Source organism: Hemitrygon akajei, chromosome 20 (assembly GCF_048418815.1).
Source record: "Hemitrygon akajei chromosome 20, sHemAka1.3, whole genome shotgun sequence".
NCBI classification, from domain to species: Eukaryota; Metazoa; Chordata; class Chondrichthyes; order Myliobatiformes; family Dasyatidae; genus Hemitrygon; species Hemitrygon akajei.
In genome coordinates, this window is record NC_133143.1 from 71,889,833 (window position 1) to 71,917,787 (window position 27,955).

A 27,955-nucleotide genomic window follows, 5' to 3' on the forward strand; every position below is an offset into this window, starting at 1 on the left:
TCACAGACCAACGTATTATGTTCACACAAAAAGAGTAAATCAGTATCAAAATTGATTAAAGTAACCTAATCAATACAGTTTGTAATTTGTAAGACCATAAGATACAGGAGCAGAATTAGGCCATTTGGCCCATTGAGTCTTTTCCACCATTTTTATCATGACTGATACATTTTCCCTCTCCACACCAATCTCCTGCCTCCCCGCTCCCCCCCCCCCCATAACCCTTCACGCCCTGACTAATCAAGAATCTATCAACCTCTGCCTTAAATATACCCAGTGATTTGGCCTCCACAGTTGCCTATGGTAATAAATTCCACAGATTCACTACATTCTGGCTAAAGAAATTCCTCCTCATTTCCATGCTATTTTGAGGCAGTGTCCTCTGGTCCTAGACTCCCCCACCATAAGCTAAGTATTTTCTAAGAACTATTTTTAGAAAAAGGAAAAAAAGTTAAGTATTATTAAATTTAAATTTACTTCTTTTAAAATGTACCTCTCTGGGACAAAAAATTCCCAGCTCATTCAATGACACTACCATTGTAACTTTTCCAGATGATGGATAAGATGCTAACACATGTAAAAGTATTTGCAAGTGTATCCTTAATGACAGATGAAACAATACAAAATCACAGATAGGGTTCCTGAGATAAACTATAAAGATTTGGGTTCATAAGTCAGTTGATGATTTCACAAGTACCAGTATTCTTTTATGAATAAAGTTTATTCTGTGATGGATATCCACATCTTGGGCCAAAACACAGCAGCTGAAACTTGTAAAGATCAAACAGTTGTAGGTTAGACTTCCAATTAATATTGTTTAGCTTCTGGTTGTAAGCAGAGCCTAGTCTTCAGTCTTATTAATATTAATTCAGCATATTAATAACTGATCTATTAATGTTGAGTGTTTATGTAGTCAGAGAAGTTAGCTTCACAGCATTAATTGATGGTAGCTCAGATTTGTATCTCTAAGCCTTAAGAGCATTTATGTTAAAAGGACGTCTGAGGAAATATCATACTGTATATGCATGAAGTCACCCAAAACACAAAGGATTTCCAAAATACAAGTACAATTGCTATAAACTAAAAAGACATACCAACAATTCAGGTGAATGAATCGTCCATCACAGCAATTAAAAGCAGAGGAATGGATTCTAGTTCATCCCGTCTTTCTACCATTCTTCTTGATGTTCTTTAACCATTCCTAATAAACCTAAACTGCTCTCTACATTTACAATCAAGAGAAGATCTGCAGATGAAATCCAAACAACACACACAAAATGCTAGAAGAACTCAGCAGGCCAGGCAGCATCTATAGAAAAGAGTACAGTCGACGCTTTGGGCTGAAGCTCTTTATCAGGATTCTCAGCCTGAAACATCGACTGTACTTTTTTTCATAGATGCTGCCTGGCCTGTTGAGTTCCTCATTTTGTGTGTGTTGCTCTACGTTAACACCTTCTTTCTGTCCCTTGGGTGACTCTATACATGCAGTATATGATATTTCCTAGGAATGGTTTTGAATTGTTTTAGAAATGGTTTGTAACTGAGTAATGATTTTAAGATAGAAAGTTCCAAGTAAATTTATTAACAAAGTACATATATGCCACCATGTACGAACCTGAGATTCATTTCCTTGCATGCATTCATGGCAAATACAAAGAAAAAAACAAACAAAATAATAAAAAATAAATATGCAATAAATATTGAGAATATGAGATGACTCACTGAATTATTCCCACAACCTATGATTCACTTTCAAAGACTCTCCATCTCCTGTTCTTGATATTTATGTTCATGTATTTATTTATTGTTATTTTTCCTTTTTTTGTATTTGCGGATGCAATAGGGTCTTTTAAGTGATTTCTAGATAGGTACATGGAGCTTTGAAAAATTGAGGGCTATGCGGTAGGGAAATTCTAGGCAGTTTCCAGAGTAGGTTACATGGTTGGCACAACATTGTGGGCCGAAGGGCCTGTAATGTGCTGCAAATTTCTATGTTCTATTGAACAGTCTGTTGTTTTTTGTCCGTTCTGCTGGGGTCATCTTCCAGAGATGGGATAGATACTTCATTGATCCCAAAGGAAATTAGAGTGTCACAGTAGCATTACAAGTGCACAGTTAATAAGTATTAGAAAAGAAGTAAAAAGAATAAAAAAATAAGTTACCACAAACAGTCTAACAGGAGAGGGTCATCACTTTCCTGACTATAGATTGACTCATTATAGAGCCTGGGTGCCAAGGGTAAGAATGACCTCATATAGCGCTCTTTGGAGTAGTACAGTTGTCTTAGTCTATTACTAAAAGTGTTCCTCTGTTCAGCCAAAGTAACATGCAGAGGGTGAGAAACATTGTCCAGAATTGCCAGGATTTTCTGTAGGGTCCTTTGTTCTACCACAGACTCCCGTGTGTCCAGTTTGACTCCTATAACAGAGCCAGTCTTTCTAATCACTTTATTAAGCCTGTTGGCATCACCCATGTTGATGCCATTGCCCCAGAACATCACTGCATAGAAGATTGTACTGGCAACAACAGACCAGTAGAACATGAGAAGGAGAGGCCTGCACACTCCAAAGGACCTCAGTCTCTTCAGGAAGCCTCTGTGTTGGTGCTCCACTCAAGTCTGTCATCCAGGTGCACCCTCACGTACTTGTAAGTCCTCAACATATCCACATCCTCACCATCAACAGTAACAGGGAGCAATGCAGGCTTAGTCTTCCTAAAGTCCATCACCATCTCCTTTGTTTTACTGATGTTGAGCTGCAGATGATTCAGCTTGCACCATTTAACAAAGTCCTGCACCAGGGCCTGAATTCATCCTCCTGTTCTCACTTTATATATATAACCATACAACAATTACAGCGTGGAAACAGGCCATCTCAGCCCTTCTAGTCTGTGCCGAACGCTTACTCTCACCTAGTCCCGCTGACCTGCACTCAGCCCATAACCCTCCATTCCTTTCCTGTCCATATACCTATCCAATTTTACTTTAAATGACAATACCGAGCCTGCCTCTACCACTTTTACTGGAAGCTCGTTCCACACAGCTACCACTCTGAGTAAAGAAATTCCCCTTCGTGTTACCCTTAAACTTTTGCCCCCTAACTCTCAACTCATGTCCTCTTATTTAAATCTCCCCTACTCTCAATGGAAAAAGCCTATCCACGTCAACTCTGTCTATCCCCCTCATAATTTTAAATACCTCTAGCAAGTTCCCCCTCAACCTTCTACGCTCCAAAGAATAAAGACCTAACTTGTTCAACCTTTCCCTGTAACTTAGGTGCTGAAACCCAGGTAACATTCTAGTAAATCTTCTCTGTACTCTCTCTATTTTGTTGACATCTTTCCTATAATTCGGTGACCAGAACTGTACACAATATTCCAAATATGGCCTTACCAATGCCTTGTACAAGTTTAACATTACATCCCAACTCCTATACTCAATGCTCTGATTTATAAAGGCCAACATACCAAAAGCTTTCTTCACCACCCTATCCACATGAGATTCCACCTTCAGGGAACTATGCACCATTATTCCTAGATCACTCTGTTCTACTGCATTCTTCAATGCCCTACCATTTACCATGTATGTCCTATTTGGATTATTCCTACCAAAATGTAGCACTTCACACTTATCAGCATTAAACTCCATCTGCCATCGTTCAGCCCACTCTTCTAACTGGCCTAAATCTCTCTGGAAACTTTGAAAACCTACTTCATTATCCACAACGCCACCTACCTTAGTATCATCTGCATACTTACTAATCCAATTTACCACCCCATCATCCAGATCATTAATGTATATGACAAACAACATTGGACCCAGTACAGATCCCTGACGCACACCACTAGTCACCGGCCTCCAACCTGACAAACAGTTATCCACCACTACTCTTTGGCATCTCCCATCCAGCCACTGTTGAATCAATTTTACTACTTCAATATTAATACCTAACAATTGAACCTTCCTAACTAACCTTCCATGCGGAACCTTGTCAAAGGCCTTACTGAAGTCCATATAGACAACATCCACTGCTTTACCCTCGACAACTTTCCTCATAATCTCTTCAAAAAATGCAATAAGATTTGTCAAACATGACCTTTCACACACACATCCATATTGACTGTTCCTAATCAGACCCTGTCTATCCAGATAACTATATATACCATCTCTAAGAATACTTTCCATTAATTTACCCACCGCTGATGTCAAACTGACAGGCCTATAATTGCTAGGTTTACTCGCATTAGAACCCTTCTTAAACAATGGAACCACATGAGCAATATGCCAATCCTCCGGCACCATCCCTGTTTCTAATTACATTTGAAATATTTCTGTCAGAGCCCCTGCCATTTCCACAGTAACTTCCCTCAAGGTCCTAGGGAATATCCTGTCAGGACCTGGTGATTTATCCACTTTTATATTTCTTAAAAGCGCCAGTACTTCCTCCTCTTTAATCGTCATAGTTTCCATAACTTCCCTACTTGTTTCCCTTACCTTACACAATTCAATATCCTTCTCCTTAGTGAATACCGAAGAAAAGAAATTGTTCAAAATCTGCCCATCTCTTTCAGCTCCACATATAGCTGTCCACTCTGATTCTCTAAGGGACCAATTTTATTCCTCACTATCCTTTTGCTATTAATATAACTGTAGAAACCCTTCGGATTTATTTTCACCTTACTTGCCAAAGGAACTTCGTATCTTCTTTTGGCTTTTCTAATTTCTTTCGTAAGATTCTTCTTACATTCTTCATATTCCTTGAGCACCTCATTTACTCCATGTTACCTATATTTATTGTAGATCTCTCTCTTTTTCCTAACCAAGTTTTCAATATCCCTTGAAAACCATGGCTCTCTCAAACTTTTAACCCTTCCTTTCAACCTAACGGGAACATAAAGATTCTGTACCCTCAAAATTTCACCTTTAAATGACCTCCATTTCTCTATTACATCCTTCCCATAAAACAAATTGTCCCAATCCACTCCTTCTAAATCCTTTTGCATCTCCTCAAAGTTAGCCTTTCTCCAATCAAAAATCTCAACCCTGGATCCAATCCTATCCTTCTCCATATTTATATTGAAACTAATGGCATTGTGATCACTGGACCTGAAGTGCTCCCCAACACATACCTCCGTCACCTGACCTATTTCATTCCCTAACAGAAGATCCAACACTGCCCCTTCTCTAATCGGTACCTCTATGTATTGCTGCAAAAAAACTATCCTGCACACATTTTACAAACTCCAAACCATCCATCCCTTTTACAGAGCAAACTCGAGGAAATCTGCAGATGCTGGAAATTCAAACAACACACACAAAATGCTGGTGGAACACTGCAGGCCAGGCAGCATCTATAGGGAGAAGCACTGTTGACGTTTTGGGCCGAAACCCTTCGTCAGGACTAACTGAAAGGAAAGATACTAAGAGATTTGAAAGTAGGAGGGGGAGGGGAAAATGTGAAATGATAGGAGAAGACTGGAGGGGGTGGGATGAAGCTAAGAGCTGGAAAGGTGATTGGCAAAAGTGATACAGAGCTGGAGAAGGGAAAGGATCATGGGACGAGAGGCCTAGGGAGAAAGAAAGGGGGAGGGGAGCACCAGAGGGAGATGGAGAACAGGCAGAGAGAGAGAGAAAAAAAAACAACTAAATATATCAGGGATGGGGTAAGAAGGGTAGGAGGGGCATTAACGGAAGTTAGAAAAGTCAATGTGCATGCCATCAAGTTGGAGGCTACCCAGCCGGTATATAAGGTGTTGTTCCTCCAACCTGAGTGTGGCTTCATCTTGACAGTAGAGGAGGCCATGGATAGACATATCAGAATGGGAATGGGACGTGGAATTAAAATGTGTGGCCACTGGGAGATCCTGCTTTCTCTGGTGGACCAAGCATAGGTGTTCAGCGAAACGGTCTCCCAGTCTGCGTCGGGTCTCACCAATATATAAAAGGCCTCACCGGAAGCACCGGACGCAGTATACCACACCAGCCGACTCACAGGTGAAGTGTCGCCTCACCTGGAAGGACAGTCTGGGGCCCTGATTGGTGGTGAGGGAGGAAGTGTAAGGGCAGGTGTAGCACTTGTTCCGCTTGCAAGGATAAACGCCAGGAGGGAGATCGGTGGGAAGGGATGGGGGGGGGGGGGACGAGTGGACAAGGGAGTCGCGTAGGGAGCGATCCCTGCGGAATGTAGAAAGAGGTGGGGAGGGAAAGATGTGCTTGGTAGTGGGATCCCGTTGGAGGTGGCGGAAGTTACGGAGAATTATACGTTGGACCTGGAGGCTGGTGGGGTGGTAGGTGAGGACAAAGGGGAACCCTATCCCGAATGGGGTGGCAGGCAGATGGGGTTAGGGTAGATGGGCAGGAAATGGGAGAGATGCGTTTGAGAGCAGAGTTGATGATGGAAGAAGAGAAGCCCCTTTATTTAAAAAAGGAAGACATCTCCTTTGTCTTGGAATGAAAAGCCTCATCCTGAGAGCAGCTGTGGAGGAGACGGAGGAATTGTAAGAAGGGGATAGCCTTTTTGCAAGAGATAGGGTAGGAAGAGGAATAATCCAGGTAGCTGTGAAAGTCTGTAGGCTTATAGTAAATATCAGTAGATAGGCCGTCTCCACAGAAAGATCAAGAAAGGAGAGGGAGGTGTCGGAAATGAACCAGGTAAATTTGAGGGCAGGGTGAAAGTTGGAGGCAAAGTTAATGAAGTTAACGAGCTCAGCATGTGTGCAGGAGGAAGCGCCAATGCAGTCGTTGATGTAGCGAAGGAAAAGAGTGGGATGGATACCCGTATAGACTTGGAACGTGGACTGTTCCACAAAGCCAACAAAAAGGCAGGCAGGCATAACTGGGACCCATGCGGTGCCCATGGCTACATCTTTGGTTTGGTGGAAGTGGGACGAGCCAGAGGAGAAGTTATTGAGAGTAAGAACTAATTCCGCTAGACGGAGGAGAGTGGTGGTAGAGGGGAATTGGTTAGGTCTGGAATCCAAAAAGAAGCGAAGAGCTTTGAGACCTTGCTGGTGAGGGATGGAGGTATATAGGGACTGGACGTCCATGGTGAAAATAAGGCGGTGGGGGCCAGGGAACTTAAAATCATTGAAAAAATTCAAAGCGTGAGAAGTGTCACGAACATAGGTGGGAAGAGATTGAACAAGGGGGGATAAAACAGTGTCAAGGTATGCAGAAATGAGTTCAGTGGGGCAGGAGCGAGCTGAGACACTGGTGCTCCTGGTGTGGCCTTTTATATATTGGTGAGACCCGACACAGACTGGGAGACCATTCGCTGAACACCTTCGCTCTGTCCGCCAGAGAAAGCAGGATCTCCCAGTGGCCACACATTTTAATTCCACGTCCCATTCCCATTCTGATATGTCTATCCATGGCCTCCTCTACTGTCAAGATGAAGCCACACTCAGATTGGAGGAACAACACCTTATATACTGGCTGGGTAGCCTCCAACCTGATGGCATGAACATTGACTTCTCTAACTTCCGTTAATGCCCCTCCTCCCCTTGTTACCCCATCCCTGATATATTTAGTTGTTTTTTTTCTCTCTCTCTGCCCATCACTCTGCCTGTTCTCCATCTCCCTCTGGTGCTCCCCTTCCCCTTTCTTTCTCCCTAGGCCTCTCGTCCCACGATCGTTTCCCTTCTCCAGCTCTTTATCACTTTTGCCCATCACCCTTCCAGCTCTTAGCTTCATCCCTTCCCCTCCTACTTTCAAATCTCTTAGTATCTTTCCTTTCAGTTAATCCTGATGAAGGGTTTCAGCCCGAAACATCGACAGTGCTTCTCCCTATAGATGCTGCCTGGCTTCCTGTGTTCCACCAGCATTTTGTTGTGTTGTTATCCCTTTTACAGTATGGGCTTCCCAGTCTATGTGTGGAAAATTAAAATCTCCCACAATCACAACCCTGTGCTTACCACAAATATCTGCTATCTCCTTGCAAATTTGCTCCTCCAATTCTTGCTCCCCATTAGGTGGTCTATATTACACCCTTATAAGTGTTACTACACCTTTCCCATTCCTCAATTCCACCCAAATAATCTCCCTAGATGACCCCTCTAATCTATATCCTGCCAGAGCACCGCTGTAATATTTTCTCTGACAAGCAACGCAACACCTCCCCCTCTTGTCCTTCTGATTCTATCACACCTGAAACAATGGAATCCAAGAATATGTAGTTGCCAATCACACCCCTCCTGCAACCATGTTTCACTAATAGCTACAACATCATATTTCTAGGTATCAATCCATACTCTAAGCTCATCCACCTTTCTTACAATGCTCCTAGCATTAAAATAAATGCATTTAAGAAATTCTCCACCTCTTCCTCTCTGTTTATCTCTAACAGTACAAAGAACTTTACTGTCTTCTTTTTCTTCCTTCTCCCATACATCTGTTCCTACACTCTGGTTCCCCTCCCCCCTCATATCTAGTTTAAATCTACTGGAGCCTCTCTAGCAAACCTACCTGCAAGAATATTTGTCCCCCTCCAGTTCAGATGTAAACCGTCCCGCCGGAACAGGTGCCACCTTCCCTGGAAAACTGCCCAATTATCTATAAATCTGAAGCCCTCCCTCCTACACCATGTCTTCATCCACATGTTGATCTACGCTATCTTACTATTTCTAAACCCACCTGCACGTGGCACGGGTAGCAATCCTGAGATTGCTATCCTGGAAGTCCTGTCCTTTAACTTGGCACCTAGCTCCCTAAACTCACCTTTCAGGACCTCCTCATTCTTCCTACCCACGTCATTGGTCCCTACATGGACCACGACATCTGGCTGCTCACCCCCTCTCTTGAGAATACTGAGAACTTGATCCAAGATATTGTGGACCCTGGCACCATGGAGGCAACAGACCATCTGGGATTCTCGATCTCTTCCACAGAACCTCCTATCTGTCCCCCTAACTGTCAAATCCCCTATCACTACTGATCTCCTCTTTTCCCTCCTTCCCTTCTGAGCTGAGAGTCCAGTCTCGGTGCCAGAGACACAACCACTACAAATTGTCCCTGGTAGGTCGTCCCCACCAACAGTATCCAAAACAGTATACTTATTGTTGATGGGAACGGCCACAGGGGTGCTCTGCTCTTCCTGTCTATTCCCCTTCCCTCTCCTGACAGTCACCCAACTACCTGTCTCCTGACTCCTAGAGGTAACTATCTCCCTGAAACTCCTGTCTATTTTTGCCTCTGCCTCCCGAATGATCCGAAGTTCATCCAGCTCCAGCTCCAGTTCCCTAACACGGGCTGTCAGGAGCTGCAGCTGGATGCACCTTTTGCAGGTGTGGTCATCAGGGACAACAGTGCTCGCCCTGACTTCCCACACACTGCAAACGGAGCACTCAACTGCCCTAACTGCTGCCTCCATTACCTACTCCTAATCTAATTAGATTAATTAAAGGAGCTTACCCAGCCTTGCCTCACCTGGAGTGAAGCTCGTACTCAGCCTCTGCTCGCTTTTTAAATTCCCCCACTGATCTCAGAGGCCAACCTTCATGCTCTTGCGCAGTCATGCCCCATTCAGACCTCACCTCTGCCTGTTCTCGCCGAAGCCTGATTGAGCCAAAGCCAACCCATTCTGCCTCAGTCCACTCCGATGATGGCTGCTATGACAATTGCTACAACCAGCTATTGCTGATTCATCAGAGAATTTCTGCAGATGACATGACTCAGTCTTGTATCTAAAGTCTGAGGTATTCAGGGTAAACAGGAAGGGAGCTAGTACAGTCCCTTGTGGGGTCCCAGTGCTGCTTATGACCGTGTCTAACACACGACTCTGAAACTGCACAAACTGTGGTCTGCCAGTCAAGTAGTCCATTATCCAGGATACGATGGAAGTGCCAACCTGCATTGAATGGAGCTTTTCCCCAGCAATGAAGGCTGTATGGTATTGAAGGCACAAAAAAACATGATCCTCACAGTGCTGCCAGTGGGAGTAGGCTCTGTTCAGCAGGTAGATGACAGCATCATCGACTCCAATGTGCTCCTGGTAGCAAACTAACTGCAGGGGATTGGGGGCTGATCTAACCAGGGGTCAGAGGTGAGCCAGGACCAGCCTCTCTAGGGTCTTCATGATGTGTGAGGTCACGGCCACTGTATGGTTGTCATTCAAGACTTTCAGCTGGCCCTTCTTGTGTACTGGGACCACACATGGTGTTTTTGACACAGTCTGGACTCTTTCCAGGCTGAGACTCAGATTGAAAATGCTCTGGAGAACTCCACACAGCTGCTCCGCACACTCCTTCAGAACCTTGGCGCTCACACCATCCAGTCCCAATGGTTTGCCCTGTCTGAGTTTCCCCAGAGCCCTGTGGCAAGTGGAGTAAAGTTATCTCCTCTGGTTCAAGAGCCTGATGCTTGAGTGGTAATAACTGTTCCTGAACCTGATGGTGTGAAGCCTGAGGCTCCTGTTCCTCCTTCCTGATGGTTGCAGCAAGAAGAGAGCATGACCTGAATGATGAGGCTCCTTGGTGATAGATGCTGCTTTTTTTGTTACAGCATTCTGTGTAGATGTGCTCAATGGTGAGAGGGCTTTACTCATGATGGACCAGTCCATATCCACTACTTTTTGAAGGTTTTTCTGCTTTAGGGCATTGGTGTTTCTATACCAGGCTGAAATGCAATCGGTCAATATGCTCTCCCCCATCTATAGAGCTTGTCAAAGTTTAAGATGACATGCCAAATCTTCACAAATTTCTAAGAAAGTAAAGGTGCTGCTGTGCTTTGTTTGTAATGGCACTCTTCTACTTATGTGAGGTGGTTGTTGTGGCACCACTCAGCCAGATTTTCACTTTCCCTCCTATATTCTGATTCATCACCACCTTTGATTCAGCCAATGACAATGGTGTTGTCAGCAAACTTAAATATGGCACTAGAGCTGTGCTTAGCCACACAGTCATAAGTGTAAAGCGAGCTGAATAAGGACTAAGCAATGGCCCTGTAGTGTACTTGTGCTGATGGAGATTGTGGAGGAGATGTCGTTGTCAATCCAAACTGACTGGGGTCTACAAGTGTGGAAATCAAGGGTCTAGTTGCACAAGGAGATATTGAGACGAAGGTCTTGATATTGAGACGAAGGTCTTGGAGCTTATTGATTAGCTTTGAGGGGATAATAGTATTGAATGTCAGGCTGTAGTCAATGAAGGGCATCCTGATGTGTGCTTCTTCAATGTCCAGATGTTCCAGGGCTGAGTGAAGAGCAAATGAAATTACATCTACTGGTGAGCTGTTGTGAAGGTAGGCAAATTAGAGCAGATCCAAGTTGCTTCTCAGGCAGGATTTGATATGTTTCATCACCAATCTCTCAAAGCACTTCATCACAGTGGATGGAAGTGCTACTGGACGATAGTCATTGAGGCAGGTTACCACATTTTTCTTGAGCATCGGTATAACTGAAGTCTGCTTGAAGCAGTTGGGTATCCTGGACCGCCAAAGTGAGAAGTTCAAGTTCTCAGTGAACACTTCACCCAGTTGATCAGCACAGGTCTTTAGTATTTGGTCAGGTACCCTGTCTGGGCCAGATGCTTTCCATGGGTTAACAACACAGAGACAGAAAATCCTCTGTGAGTTTTAAAGGTGTTTTAAGAATGTGTTTGGAGTTAAATTTATATCCCTGAAGATAAATGAATTGTGTTTTAATCTACTTAGTTAGCTGGATTAGTCTTTTCCTTGGTAGAGAGATGGGACTCACTGTGGAGAATAAACAGGGAAGTGAACAAGTCTTTGGATGTTGGGTGGTTACAGTGTAATCTCTGTTTAGAGAGGGTTTTCTTGACTATCTATATCGGATAGAGTTTAAGATCTTTGAGTTTAGAACTTCAAAATACCATCACAATTCTTACTGCTGAACTAAGCATACTGCAAACAAAATCTAGCAGGATTCAGAAAAAAAACTTATATACTTGTAGTTTGTAATATATAAAATTATTAATTCTATTTTATGTCACTACATATATGACTTCATAAATCTAATTTAATTTAACATATCATGAAGACATATAATGAAATCAACTGGAATTTGTTGCTGAAATGGACCAGGGTCTGGAATGGACTGTGGTCTGGAGTGAACGGGGGTTTGTTTCTGAGTATCCTGTAGACACACTGGGAACAATACTTGAAAATTTATGATGGAAAAGTCAATGAGATTTGTACAAATTATATACTTCTTTTGCAGATACAAAATAATCTGCAGTACCTCAAAAAAGGAAAGTGACCTATATTTGCCTGCATATAACCCTGAGAACCAGCTGTGTCTGCTTCAGTCGGATTACTTACTCTTCAGCTGTGCAGGTTCACATGAACATTACAATAGAATCTGTCCATGCCGAGATTACATCAAAGGGCAAGTTGCATTGTGCCAGGGTTGTCTGGAAAGCAAAATGAACAACTAATCTGCATGTTTACAGAAACTAAAGAACCAACTACCTTCAAACGAGCTAACAAGTACCAATCTGCCAGTAATGTTGCAGCAACAAACAGATTACATTGGTGATCAGGTGGGAGAGCAAGCATCAACAACATAGAAACTCTCAAAATCTGGAAACAAAAATACTGCAGATGCTGAAAATCGACAATAAAACCAAAACCTGTTGGAAGTACTCACAATCTCACTCTTTGATGTGAAATTTTAACTCTGTTTCTCTCCCCACAGATGCATCCTGACCTGCTGAGTATTTCCAGCATTTTCTGTTATATTATCCTTTCAATCGCATTGTGCAACTTTAAAATCTCTTTGTGTTTTACACTCCAGTCCTGGAAGCTGTAATGATATTCAGAGCTGTGCGTACTCTCAGAGATATCAGTTAGGTGTACCAATCTCCAGCCTACAGCCATTCACATTGTGACATTAAGGTGTCAGTTTTTTGAAACTGTACACCAAAGTCAGGTTTGAAGGAATCAAAGAGAGCTCTGGAATGAGTTCTCTGTTACCTAAATATGTTTCCAACATTGTTACCAACATACTATAACTTAATAGATTAGTGGGTCTGAAGTCTCATGCAGGCTAGACACATGAGAATGTTGTGAAGAACACCATTAATCAGATGGAGTTTTGCAACAATCCTGTGATTGCACAGTCACCATTACTGATCCTAATATCTCATTTTTGATTTTTTTTCATTTTCTTGAATATAAACTCATACCTGATTTGTGTCTTTTACCTCTTGAGCCCTGTCCAAGCATCTTGATACTAGTCAAATAGCTTAATCACTTTAGACCATAAGACAATGAGACAAAGGAGCAGAATTTGGCCTTTTGTCCCGTCAAGTCTGCTCCACTATTTTATCATGGCTGATAATCAGAATTAGGTTTAATATCATATGGCATACGTTGTGAAAGTTGTTAACTTTGCAGCAGATGTACAATGAAATACATGACAAATATGGGAAAAAACTGAATTACAATAAGTATATATAAATGGTTAAACTAAGATAATAGTGCAAAAACAGAATTATTTTTAAATAGTAGTGAGGTAATTTCCCTCTCAACCCCATTTGTCTTCCTTCCTTACTTCTCTATTGTAATTGGTTAAAGTTACTGGATCATTGATTGGAAAACATGAGGTTACATTTTCTTTAAATACAAATAGTTATATAAAAGCTTCAAAAACTATTGGAGGGGGATATACAATGCCCTACAAGACATCTTTAAATGTGAAATACCCTTGGAGAGTAAGACCATATATTTTGGATATATACCTCAAGAATGGTTGAAAAGAGATAAATTTTTAATGAATATACTGTTGGTGGCTGGTAAAAAGACCCTTACCAGGAAATGGTTATCACAGGAGAGCCCAACTTTAAATACATGGATGGAAATTACAATGGACATTTACAAAATGGAGAAGATAACAGCATCTGTTAATCATAAGCTGGAACAATTTGATTCATACTGGGAAAAACGGTTTAACTACATAATGCCTCATAGGCCTGATTTTATTCTCACAAATCAATGAATCTGTTGTAAAAAAAAGATCACTCCCTACTTGTACATAGTTCTTTCCTTTTGCTTGTTTTTTCTTTCCGCTCCTTTCTATTAGTGTATACCTCAGATAAATATTTTGTGGAGATTTGTGATATATATGATTATATGATATATATGTACAATGTCTGAAATACATCTTATGGAAATGTTTGTTTGATGATGAACTTCAATAAAAAAAATTACAAAAAAGAATTTAAAAAAAGGAAATGGGTGTTCTGGATTCCTTCTACAGTCCAAAACTGTACCTGGTAGTCTAATTGTAAATTCTCCTGACCTTAAGTTAGAGTTAAATTGAGGTTCCCAGCAGTTCTGACAACTCGAAAACCTAGAAGGGCCTACTCTGCACTGTATCGCTAAATAAAAGTAAATAAAATAAATGTCATCAGTGGTAACCATGAAACAACTCTCTGGTTCACTGATGGAAGGAAATTTGGGATTTCACCCAATTACCATTACAAAACCGTAAGTCTTTTACCATCCTCCAAAATAGCTGCAAAGGGCAGTCAATTCATGAGAACATAGGAGAGATGATAACTGTCTACATTTATGAGGGTGACCAAGTACATAATGGTACATACAATAACTCTAATTCCCATACACAACATGATCTGGAGTTCCACAGGGAAAGAAAAACTGCAAACAATCTGCAGACAAAGTGGAGATTTAAAGCCAATAACAGAATCAGACTCCGGGAACATAGACACAGGTTAGGCTAAAGTGCATGTATAGAGCAGACCATCCGTGGAAGGTTCAGTAATAGTAATGGAAGAGAACTTCTGGCTCAGTTCAAGTGACATATTATTGGGCCAATTTTCACCAAGAATGTGTGTGTAAAGGGTTAAACTTTGGACTTGCTCTCAGAAAGGAGCAACAATCATATCTTACAATTTCCAAAATAAAATGAAAGATTGCATCCACTGTGCTCAACTTACAATGCCTTCAGCTCTAATGGTTCTGTGGGTTCAAGTTAATTCCAGACATAAGCAGAAAGTACAAACTGAAATGTCTGTGTATTATCAGTGGTGTTGAAGAAAATTAAAGATTTTTCAAATTTATGGATAAATAGTTTATCCAAACTCTCACCAACACTACCAAAATATTTATCAGCTCATCAGTAATTTTTCAAGATCAGATTGTATTTGTAAATGATTATGCACCTGCATATTTTAGAAACTTATTTTCTTTCAAAATATTTAATTAGATCTATCAGAAAAATAAAATAAGGTTTTTATTTACAAACATGAGGAAATTTATTGAGAGTAAGAACTAATTCCGCTAGACGGAGGAGAGTGGTGGTAGAGCGTTATTGAGAGAGGTTTTTATTTATGCTGTTTTTAAATCATCTTTTGAAAACAGGTTGACTAGATCAGTGGTTCTCAAACTTCTGTTCATGGCCCTCTTGTGACATTCACGTACCTCTGAACAGTTATTGTGTGTGGTTAAACTAGAGTACAGATAATGATTGGCGTGCCACAACCACCCCCTACCACACACATGCTAAACTGTTTTGCTGCCTCATTTGCATAATCTATCATAATTTCCCATTCATTTCATATTCAGGCTTCCAATTAAATTACATATATTCACTTCTTTGTATTTATATTTTAGGAATATTTCATTAAAATAGATAACTTATTATGGCCTATTCCGAAATTCCTGCAGCCCCTACGAAATCTGGCATGGTCCCCTGGAGGGCCATATGGCCCACATTGTGTATGACTGGTTCATGCAAGCTCAATTTCAACACTTAAGTGAAGTTTGGATAGTTGCTGTATTTACAATGTATATTTTCAGGTTTCCAGTGACATCATCGTCGAGAATGGCAGCTTAAGTCACTAGCTCCTCGGAAAAATGCATATTAAGCCCCGTTAACCCATGAAGCATATTATTTTTCGAAAAATATTTGAACTGAAAAGAGGGGCAAGAATGGGGAAAAGGAATGGAAATAAAAAAAGTGACACTGCGGAGCCTGTGGTCGAGAGGAGTGCAGTGAACAGCTCTCCTACCCGACCGCGTGCTAGCGAAGCGGACGCTGGGCTTCGTTCAGGCGAAGCGGCGAATATGATCAAAATTCTGAAAGAGATAAGGGAGTTTCAGAAAGCAATAAAGCAGCAGCTCCGTGATATTAAGTCAGAGCTCGCCAACGTCAATCAAAAAATACCGGTGGCAGAGAGTCGAATTGAAAAGGTGGAAGATCGCATTCAAAACGTGGAACGGATACTGAGTAAGACAATAAAAATATTAAATCACCAAGAAGGTAAACTGCTTGACCTGGAGGGAAGATCATGGCGGAAAAATATCAGAATCTACAACGTTTCCGAAGGAGTGGAGGGCTCGTCTATGATGGAGTTTGTCTGAAAGTTACTGCGGGACGTGCTGGATCTTCCCTCGTCTATGGAGCTGGAAGTCGAAAGAGCCCACCGTGCGTTGGTCCCAAAGTCTGCCCCAAGATAAGCTACGCTCAATAATAATTAAATTCCTTCAGTACAGCACCAAGGCGGAGATTCTACCAAGGGCCTGGGGTAAGAAGAGAGTGTTTTTAGACGATAAATTAATATATTTCGACGAAGATTACTCCCCACGGTCCTGCAGAAACACAAAGTATACTCTGAAGTAAAACGAGTACTAAAGCAAAAAAAGATTAGATTTCAAACTCCATACCCTGCTAAACTTTGAGTGTTTTATGACAATGGGACACGGTTGTACCAGACGGTGGAAGAGGCGTCTACAGGCATGAAGGCCAGAGGGTTGCCCGTCAGCATGACCAAAATGAAGGAAAGCATGGCTGAGGAATTATCCCGCTCCGATTGGGAAATAGTGCAAGAATCGAGAAGACAGGAGAAAGGAGGAAGCTGAGAGAAATATATCAGGAAGAGACCGGGAGTTTCCCAAAGACAGTCCTCACCCCCTTCAAAAGAGCCATAAGGTTTGGGTAACTTTAAAAATGTTGAGAAGCTAAACGGAAGCAAAAGTAAATGGTGATATACCTATCTCGAGAAATACTTATTATAATGTGGATTTTATATTACTTAGTTGTTATTCTTTATTCGCTCACTTACTCCTTTTTCCCCACCAAAATGAGAATATATATATGTGTGCATATATGTGTATGTATGTAATATATGTGTGCGTGTGTGTGTGAATATATATATATATTTGTGTGTGTGTGTGTGTGTGTGTATATGTATGTATATATATATGTGTGTGTGTGTATATGTATATATAGGAGGAGTACACAGGGAAATCTTTTCTGTGTAATGGATTTGTTCACTGACTTTTATGAATACTTCAATGGGGGCCCTCAACTCACAAGTAGGAGGGGTTATCCCCCACAGCTAGACATTTCCTCTAGCTCAACGCAGGGTCACCTACTAGAGACCTCAGCCTTGGAATCACACGTTCATTGCCATTTTTGTTTTTATTTGCGTTTCTTGGTTCTTATTTGTTCAGGGAGTAGATAGATTAAGTTTTATTCTAATTTCAATGATACATTGACAGATAAATACAGATGGCTAAGGACAAGGTAAAATTCATTTATTTTAATGTCAATGGGCTCTTCAATCCAATCAAATGTAAGAGAATTTTATCCAAAATGAAAAAAGAACTAGCCCATGTAGTATATTTACAGGAAACTCATTTAAGTGATAATGAGCATAAAAAACTGAAGAGAATGGGCTTCACTAACCTGTTTTTCTCCTCATATAAATCAGGACATAGGAGAGGAGTTGCTATTCTTATCTCAAGTAAGCTAAATTTTGAAAAAGTATTCGAAATGGGAGATAAAGAGGGCAGATATATTCTGGTAAGGGGGAATATAGATGGAAATTCAGTTACTCTATTGAATATATACGCACCCCCGGGAAGTGATATTCGTTTCTTTCAGAAAATTACTGATATTATGGTAACGGAAACAGAAGGTCTCCTGAAATGTGGGGAAGACTTAAATTTGCAATTACAACCAAATTTAGACTCTTTCAATAGAAAAACCTATGAAACAAAACCTTTACGTAAGAAAGTTAATACACCTTTTGAGGATGTTGGTTTAATTGATATATGGAGGGACCTTTTCCCCGACAGGAGGGATTACACTCATTATTCTGCTCCCCATTCTGTATATACAAGAATAGACTATTTCATAACATTTGGAAAAGACAAAGACAAAATAAACACATGTGGAATTGGGACAATAGATGTACGTGACCATGCACATCTGTTGATTTTGACCTACAACCAAAGAATACTATTTGGAAACTAAATTCAAGTCTACTCAATGATCCGTACTTTAAGGAACAAATTAAAAAAGAAATTGGTCTCTACTTAGAATTTAATGATAATGGAGAGGTTTCACCTCCCATTTATAGGATACTCTGAAGGTGGTCTTAAGAGGGAAAATTATAGCTATATCTTCATATAAGAAAAAAATAAGGAATAAAACATTAGCGGAATTACAAAATAGGCTGAAGGAACTAGAGAAAAAACACAAATTGAATTTGACACAGGATACTTTAGAGGAAATTAAAAGAATTAGGAATGAAATGAATAGTTTGGCTAAGCAAGAAATCAGGAAAAACTTAATGTTTCTGAAACAGAGACATTATGAAAGTGGATTGAAATCTATGAAAATACTGGCATGGACACTGAAAAACAAAGATAGCAGAAAATACAATTCATAGAATTAGGGACCCAAGAACAAAAATGATTAAAAAAAATAAGCTAAGTGAAATTCAAGAAGCTTTTGAAGTGTTTTACAAAACTCTATATTCCAAAGTTCCAGGGAGAAGCGTAACCCAAATTGACACCTTCTTGAATTCTCTGGAGTTACCCACTTTAAGCGAAGAACAAAATAGAACGATGACTGCTGACATAACTGAAGTTGAATTAAAAGTTGCAATTAGTAGGCTTAAATTAAGCAAGTCACCAGGATCAGATAGGTATACGACAGAGTGGTACAAAGAATTTAATAATGAGTTAATTCCTGTTTTACTCCCCACACTGAAATGGGCTCTAAAAAAAGGCACAAATGCCACCCAGTTGGAAGGAAGCAATAATCTCAGCTACACCGAAAGAAGGCAAGGGTAAAATGGAATGCGGGTCATTTATACCAATATCCGTTCTTAATGTAGATTATAGATTATTTACCTCCATCATGGCCAAATGATTAGAGGAGTTTCTACCCATACTGATACGTTATGATCAGACAGGTTTTATACGACAATGCCAGACACAAGACAATATACGAAGGGCACTTCACATTATGGATCATATACAAAAAAATAAAATCGAAGCAATAGTGATAAGTGTGGACACTGAAAAAGCATTTGATTCGGTTAATTGGAATTTTCTTTACAGAGTTTTACATAGATTTGGTTTCCAAGCCACAATTATTAAAACTATACAGACAATATATGACAATCCTACTGCTAGGATTAAAATCAATGGATATTTATCAAATAGTCTTACCCTAGAAAGGGGCACGAGACAGGATGGTGCATGGTCACCTCTACTCTTTGTGTTATATCTGGAACCATTAGCTCAATACATCAGACAAAATGAAGATATCAGGGGAATTACTATTAAAGGGACAGAGCATAAATTGGCTTGTTATGCGGATGACATCTATCTAGGGTAGTTGTTACGAACCCTGTAACTGGGTCACTTACCAGCAAAGATAGAGAGGTCCGTTGAAGTCTGATGGTACTATTTTTAACAATATTTATTGGTAAAAATACACAAAAATAATATCAATGCAAACATACAGATACTATATGTCATCAATACTAGATCTAAAAGTGCGGGTATAATAATAATTAATAAGAAATAGCTCTGTCGTAGTCTAGGGGATAATGTATTGTCCGATGGAAATATAAAAGTCACTCAGTTCATTCAGGCTGCAGCTTTTTGGTAGGAGAGAGAGACAGATTTTTGAAACTTGCCAGCTTTCCTTTATCCGATCTTGATCCGTATTCGTCCTTTAGCGAGGCCGTTCTGTGGAAGACTTGTCATCAGGGCAAGGATGGACACACACAAGCCCCCACCGGTCTCACACGTTTCTCCTGGTGCGTCTAAAGGGGTTGTACCCCAGACCCTCTTTTATCCTTACTCACGGGGTCTCAGATGTCAATCAGGTTGGGATGATACAATCCCTCAACCAGCCCACTCAGGTCACCCCCTGAGGGCTTCAATGAATAGTACAGTACTCAATACACAATTCCGTCTCCAAGAGACAATGGCCATTATCCGTGGTTCTGCCTTTCTGGGGCCAGGACACACATTCCAAAACCTGTGTATTCTGGACGTCTCTCTCTCATTTCCTGGGTCCCAGACCCGAATTAATAGCGATCTTGCGATTCTCGAAAAGGAGGGGGCTACTTTGTACCCTTCGGTCCCTCAGAGTTGTGGCACATTCGTAACACAACCAACATACTCTTTACCTAAATTGATGCAATCCTTTGAACAATATGGTCAATTATCAGGATACAAGATCAACATAGATAAAACCCAATTACTTTCATATTACTATAGCCCACCAAGAGAAATTGAAAGTCAATACCCCTGGGCATGGCACACAGAGTCTTTCAAATATTTGGGCATCATTATGCCAAAAGATTTGGCAAAATTTTCAGAATGTAATTATCAGCCTTTATATAAAAAAAATTAAGGAAGAGGTGGCAAGATGGAACCTGATTCATTTTTTCAGTCTCAGTTCAAGGATTGAGTCTATTAAAATGAATATACTGCCCAGACTGTTATATCTCTTCCAGACCCTACCAAAAGAAATAAATCAAAATCAATTCAATGAATGGAACAAGATGCTATCAAGGTATATTTGGCAGGGTAAAAGGCCTAGAGTTCATCTCAAAATTTTGCAATTAGCAAAGGAAAAGGGGGGATGGGGCCAACCTTCTCTTAGAGATTATTATTTTGCAGCACAGTTGAGAGCTGTGATATGTTGGTGTAACCCATCATATGATGCTCAATGGAAAAACATTGAGGAGCGGGTACTTCCCATCCCCACACAAGCAATTTTGGCTGATAACAACCTGCAAAGGTACATAAATACTATTGATAACCCATGGGTGAAATTGACTCTTAAAATATGGAAAACTACTATAAGAGAATATAATCTAGAGGGAGATATTGCAATTCTTAAATGGTGTGCATATGACTTGGATTTTACACCAAATAAATTGGATGCTAGATTTAAGGACTGGACAGCTAAAGGAATAACAGTTCTTTGCAACATAATGAAAGAAGGAACACTGTTCAGTTTTGAAATGCTTAAAGAGAAACACTTATTAGAAAAACAAGATTTTTATCGGTATTTACAGATGCGACAATATGTTAATAAGACACTTAAAAATGTAACCAAGGCAAGTACATGCTTGATAGAGCTCTTTAGATAAGCATATAATTCAGATAATGGTAGTAGAATCATTTCAAGCATGTATAAAGGGTTGTCAAATCCTAAAACACATTCGACTTCATATATTAAAACAAAATGGGAGAAGGAAGGAGGGATCCTGTGGTCATCAAACTTTACAACTCCTCCCTTGGAGTGTCAGACACCCTGAACCAATAGGCTGGTCCTGGACTTATTGGGCTTATTGGACTTATTAACTTATTTTTATTTAATTATTTATGGTTTTATATTGCTACGTTTCTTCACTATTCTTGGTTGGTGCGGCTGTAACGAAACCCAATTTCCCTCGGGATCAATAAAGTATGTCTGTCTGTCTGGGATAATTATATCTGAGGAAGAATGGAGAACAATATGGAGGTATCAATGGAAGTGTACCAGTTCACAGAAATGGAGGGAGTTTGGATGGAAAAATTTGATAAGATATCTTATTACACCCTCTCAGAAATCCCATTATGATAGTAACCTTCCTGTTTGCTGGAGAAATTGTGGAAATCAAAATGCAAATCATTATCATATTTTTTGGGACTGCCCTGTTATCAAAAACTATTGGAGTGGGATACACAATGCCCTACAAGACATCTTTAAATATGAAATACCCTTAGAGAGTAAGACCATATATTTTGGATATATACCTCAAGAATGGTTGAAAAGAGATAAATTTTTAATGAATATACTGTTGGTGGCTGGTAAAAAGACCCTTACCAGGAAATGGTTATCACAGGAGAGCCCAATTTTAAATACATGGATGGAAATTACAATGGACATTTACAAAATGGAGAAGATAACAGCATCTGTTAATCTTAAACTGGAACAATTTGATTCATACTGGGAAAAATGGTTTAACTACATAATGCCTCATAGGCCTGATTTTATTCTCACAAATCAATGAATCAGTTGTAAAAAAAAAGATCACTCCCTACTTGTACATAGTTCTTTCCTTTTGCTTGTTTTTTCTTTCCACTCTTTTCTATAAGTGTATACCTCAGATAAATACTTCGTGGAGATTTATGATATATATGATTATATGATATATATGTACAATGTCTGAAATACATCTTATGGAAATGTTTGTTTGATGATAAACTTCAATAAAAAAATAAATTATAAACAATGTATATTTTCTATTTTTATTTTGAGTTATTTCCTACTGTTGCTATGCTGTTTGTAATGTAAATCTGCATATTTTAAAGTACTTTTGTACTTCATATTCTACAATAACTGCTAGATCTATTACACATCACTCAGAGTTTTCTAATGGCTTGGTGAATTTATTCCAAGAATGTCTGAGTCAGAAAACAGGAAATTCAGGAATGTCTTTGATCTGTAATCTTAGCTAATGTCAGACAGATCGGTTTCCACTGTTTCACTCATTGCCAGTTAATGAAACTTTTCAATTCTGGTGGAACATATTGACTCACCAGCTGTGAGCATAATAAATAAGGGGGTGAACAGGATTTGCTTTTCAACACAAGCATCCATTATCAACAATCAATACTGCGTTGAGGTACCAGAGAACACAGGCCACTAACAGCATATCTCACTGAGAGTTTCAATGCCTTTCCAATAGGAAGGAAAAAAGAAAGAAAATTGAAATATTACTGTTTAACCAATGAGTACACAAAAATAAATATGGTAAAATATTATACCATTTGAATACAAAGAGCTAAAAAGGATATACATCTGCAATAATTACAAAGCTTATTCCTTCCAAGAAATAGAAAATTATATTGTGAAGACACTGTGGAAGAAAATGCTAAGCATTGCTGAAATGATCATTTGATTTTTCATTAAAATGAATCCTGGAAATGTTCAAGTTCCAGTTAATTGTCATCTGACAACATACTGTATATACAATCAAATAGAACAATAATCCTCTGGAACATGGTGCACACACAAAACATATATCACACACAGCACATAAAATAAAGTATTACCATCATTAAGTTGATAAAATATAATTCAAAAACACATGTACTACACAGCACAGGTAAACAGTAAACAGTTCACTGTCCTAGTGATGAGATCTCAGTGGTCACAGGATATTCATTAGACTCACAGCCTGAGGGAGAAAGCTGTTACCCAATCTGACAGACCTAGTCCTGATGCTCCTGTACCTCCTTCCTGACAGTAGTGAGTCAAAGAGATTGTGGTAGGGATGTTCAAAAATGCCTCAGGCTCTTTGCCTGCAATGCTCCCGGTAAATGTCACAAATAGGGAGGAAAGAGACTCCGGTGATCCTCTCAGTTTTTTTTTCTCACCAAATTTGTGTAATAATGTAAATCTGTACAATTGGAGCCAGATTTTCACCTTTGCTCAGGTGATAATCTGCCATGGTATTTCATTTACCAACAAAGACAGAGACTTCAGATTCTACAATCTGGAGCTACATACTATTTGCTGGAGGAACTCAGTGGATTCAGCACCTGCTGTGGGGGAGGGGAGGGGAATTGATTAGGCAGCTTTTTAGGCAAGTCAGGCATAAGCACAAAATGGTGCAGATTTTACAGAAAAAATAATTCAACAATAATCAACAATTATTGCTGAATTCTGAGAAAGCTTCCCACAATATATGACTATCTCTATTGCATGGACCTCATTTCTTCATGGCTAAAAAGTCAAAAAGGAAAAGAATGAATTGAATTGAATTTATTCATGTATATCCCTCATATACATGACAAGTAAAAATCTTTATGTTACGTCCCCATCTAAATGTGCAATTTATAGTAATGTATAATAAATATTATGTACAACAGGACAGTCAATATAACATAGAAATATAATTGTATCAGCATGGAATAATCAGTCTGATGGCCTGGTGGAAGAAGCTGTCCCCACCTGTTGGTCCTGGCTTTTATGCTGCGGTACCATTTCCTGGATGGTAGCAGCTGGAATAGTTTGTGGTTGGGGTGACTCGGGTCCCCAATGATCCTTCAGGCCCTTTTTACATGCTTGTCTTTGTAAATGTCCTGAATATTGGGAAGTTCACATCTACAGATGCGCTGGGCTGTCCACACCACTCTCTGCAGAGTCCTGTGATTGAGGGAAGTACAGTTCCCACACCAGGCAGTGATGCAGCCTTTGTCAGGATGCTGTCAACTGTGCCCCTGTAGAAAGTTGTTAGGATTTGGGGGCCATACCAAACTTCCTCAGCTGTCTGAGGTGAAAGAGGCGCTGTTGTACCTTTTTCACCACATAGCTGGTGTGTAAAGACTATGTGAGGTCCTCGGTATTGTGTATGCCAAAGAACTTAAAGCTGTTCACCCACTCAACCCCAGATCCATTGATATCAATAGGGGTTAGCCTGTCTCCATTCTGCCTGTAATCCACAATCAGCTCCTTTGTTTTTGCAATATTGAGGGAGAGGTTGTTTTCTTGACACCACTGTGTCAGGGTGATGACTTCTTCCCTGTAGGCTGTCTCATTATTATTTGAAATAAGGTCAATCAATGTAGTGTCATCAGCAAATTTAATTAGCAGATTTGAGCTGTGGCTGGTGACACAGTCATGGGTATACGGAGAGTAAAGGAGGGGGCTTAGGACACAGCCCTGAGGGGCTCTGCGGAGCAGAGGTGAGGGAGCCCACTCTTATCACCTCCCGGCAATCTGACAGGAAGTCCAGGATCCAGATGCACAAAGCAGGGTGAAGGTCGAGGTCTCTGTGTTTCTTGTCGAGAGAATTATGGTGTTGAATGCTGAACTGTAGTCCTAGAACAGCATTCTCACGTCAGCATCCCTCTTCTCCAGATGTGTAAGGACGGATTGTAGAGTTGTGGATCTTGCATTGTCTGTCGATTGGTTGTGTCAATAGGCCAATTGTAGGGGGTTCAGTGTGAATGGCAGCAAGCTGCAGATGTAGTCCTTGACCAGCCTCTCAAAGCATTTGCTTATTATTGAGGTGAGTGCGACGGGCTGCCAGCCGTTCAGACAAGTTATCTTGGTCTTTTTAGATTTAGAGACAATGGTGGATATTTTGAAGCAGGAGGTCACTCTACACTGGGAGAGGGAGAGAGTAAAAATGTCTGTAAACACACCTGGAAATCTGCAGATGCTGGAAATTCAAACAACACACACAAAATGCTGGTGGAACACAGCAAGCCAGGCAGCATCTATAAGGAGAAGCACTGTCGACGTTTCGGGCCGAGACCCTGACGAAGGGTCTCGATGCTGCCTGGCCTGCTGTGTTCCACCAGCATTTTGTGTGTGTTGTGTAAACACACCTGCCAGTTGTACCGCACACATCCTGACTACCCGCCGGGGGATGCTGTCCTGTCCTGCAGACTTCAACTCATGGTTAATATCTTAATCATTTTATAGAGTTTGAACTAAGGAGTTGATCTTTCAGAGATTTGTATGTTCTCTTGTTTACTTATTTCTAGGTATATTTATCGATCTCTGGTTATTGTACCTTGTACTTATTCAAATATCCATTTCACTGTAAACTGGGGAAATGGAATTGATGAATCCAGGACTTCAGAATGACAAGCATTCCACACAAAAGAGTTGATTTGTGAATTTCATCGTCCTACAGGAGTTGCCAGTGCTGTGCTATGAGGTTTGGTTAATTTAACCTCACTGGAATTGGAACTGGTTTATTATTGTCAAATATACTGAGGTACAGTGAAAGGCTTACCTTGCATACCGTTCATACAGATCAAATCATCACACTGTACATTGAGGTAGAACAAGGTTAAATGAAAACAGAATGCAGAAGGCTGTCTACAAGAAGGGTCACAGCTGTCCCTATTTCCTGAGGAGACTCAGGTCCTTTAAATCTGCTGGAAGATGCTGAGGATGTTCTACGAGTCTGTGGTGGCCAGTGCTATCATGTTTGCTGTTGTGTGCTGGGGCAGCAGGCTGAGGGTAGCAGACACCAACAGAATCAACAAACTCATTCGTAAGGCCAGTGATGTTGTGGGGGTGGAACTGGACTCTCTGACGGTGGTGTCTGAAAAGAGGATGCTGTCCAAGTTGCATGCCATCTTGGACAATGACTCCCATCCACTCCATAATGTACTGGTTAGGCACAGGAGTACATTCAGCCAGAGACTCGTTCCACCGAGATGTAACACTGAGCGTCATAGGAAGTCATTCCTACCTGTGGCCATCAAACTTTACAACTCCTCCCTCGGAGTGTCAGACACTCTGAGCCAATAGGCTGGTCCTGGACTTATTTCCACTTGGCATAATTTACTTATTATCATTTAATTATTTTTGGTTTTATTTTGCTATATTTCTACTCTATTCTTGGTTGGTGCAACTGTAACGAAACCCAATTTCCCTCGGGATCGATAAAGTAGGTCTGTCTGTCTGAATAAAGTGTAAAAGCTACAGAGAAAATGCAGTGCAGGTAGACAATAAGTTGCAAGGTCATAATAAGGTAGGTTGTAAGGTCATGAATACATCTTACCATAGCAGGGAATTATATAATCATATTTATAACAGCAGGATAGAAGCTGTCCTTGAGCCTGGTGGCACATGCTTTCAGGCTTTTGCATCTTCTACCTGATGGAAGAGGGAAGGAGAATGTCTAGTGTGCAAATTAGGGTGGATAAATCCTCAAGGTGTGACTGCAAGAAACAGCAGAGGGTTGTGGACACAGCTCAGCATATTACAAAAACCAGACTACTCTCCATGGGATTTGTCCAGACTTCTCACTGCCTCAGTAAAGCAGCTAGCATAACCATTGACCTACCCACCTTGCACATTCTTTCTTCTACCCTCTCCTATCAGGCAAAAGATAGCATGTCCTACCAGGCTCAAGGACAGCTTCTATCCCGCTGTCAACAGAATGTTGAATGGACCTATTGCACAATAAGATGTATTCTTGACCTCATTATGATGCTGCACTTTTTTGGTTACCTCCACTGCACTTTCTCTGTAACTGTTACACTTTATTCTGCATTGTTATTGTTTCACCATGTTCTACCTCAATGCACTGTGTAAGAATTTGATTTGTTTGAACAGTGTGCAAGACAAGCCTTTCACTGTATCTCAGTACATATGATAATAACAAACCAATTTCAATACCAATGAACACTTTGTAGTTACCAGATATCCACTTCCTGGAAGATGTGCTCTAGTAAGTTTTCTAATCTATTGTTTACCTTTCTGTTTTTTAGCTTATGCTAACATTTAGAGGGTTTAAACTCATTAAATCAACATGGTTATCGAGGATACACAAATCCTAACCAAAATTAATGGCAAAGCAGTTACAGCTAATGGGTCTTAACCATTCCAAAATGTCCCTAAAGTCTACTTCATGCCGTTCACTTGATACTCTTTATTCTATTTACCATCTGATTATTGAAAGATTTGATTTTATATGGATTTAATAATTAACCTGATACCAGAATGTCTTTAATGTTATTTCTCCACTCTATGTTAACCTAATTAGTAATTATTTTTGAATTCATAATTGTCAAGAATGAAACAAGTATTAAACTATATTATAAACACAGGAGAATCTGCAGATACTGGAAATCCAGAGTAACACACACAAGATGCTGGAGGAACTCAACAGGTCAGGCAGCATCAATGGAAATGAATAGACAGTCAAT

General features: G+C 40.3%; 1 protein-coding gene across 5 annotated transcripts in view; it reads left to right on the forward strand.

Annotated features, from left to right (window-relative positions):
- LOC140713921 (alpha-1,6-mannosylglycoprotein 6-beta-N-acetylglucosaminyltransferase A-like) overlaps positions 1-14,131 on the forward strand; it is a 174,493-nt gene extending 160,362 nt beyond the window's left edge. For all 5 annotated transcript variants that reach the window (XM_073024612.1, XM_073024609.1, XM_073024611.1 and 2 more), the window contains one exon: positions 12,171-14,131. In XM_073024612.1, coding sequence (XP_072880713.1) covers positions 12,171-12,387 — 217 coding nt within the window. In that variant the 3' untranslated portion in view covers positions 12,388-14,131. The remainder of the gene's footprint in view (positions 1-12,170) is intronic.
- Positions 14,132-27,955: the final 13,824 nt, after the last annotated feature.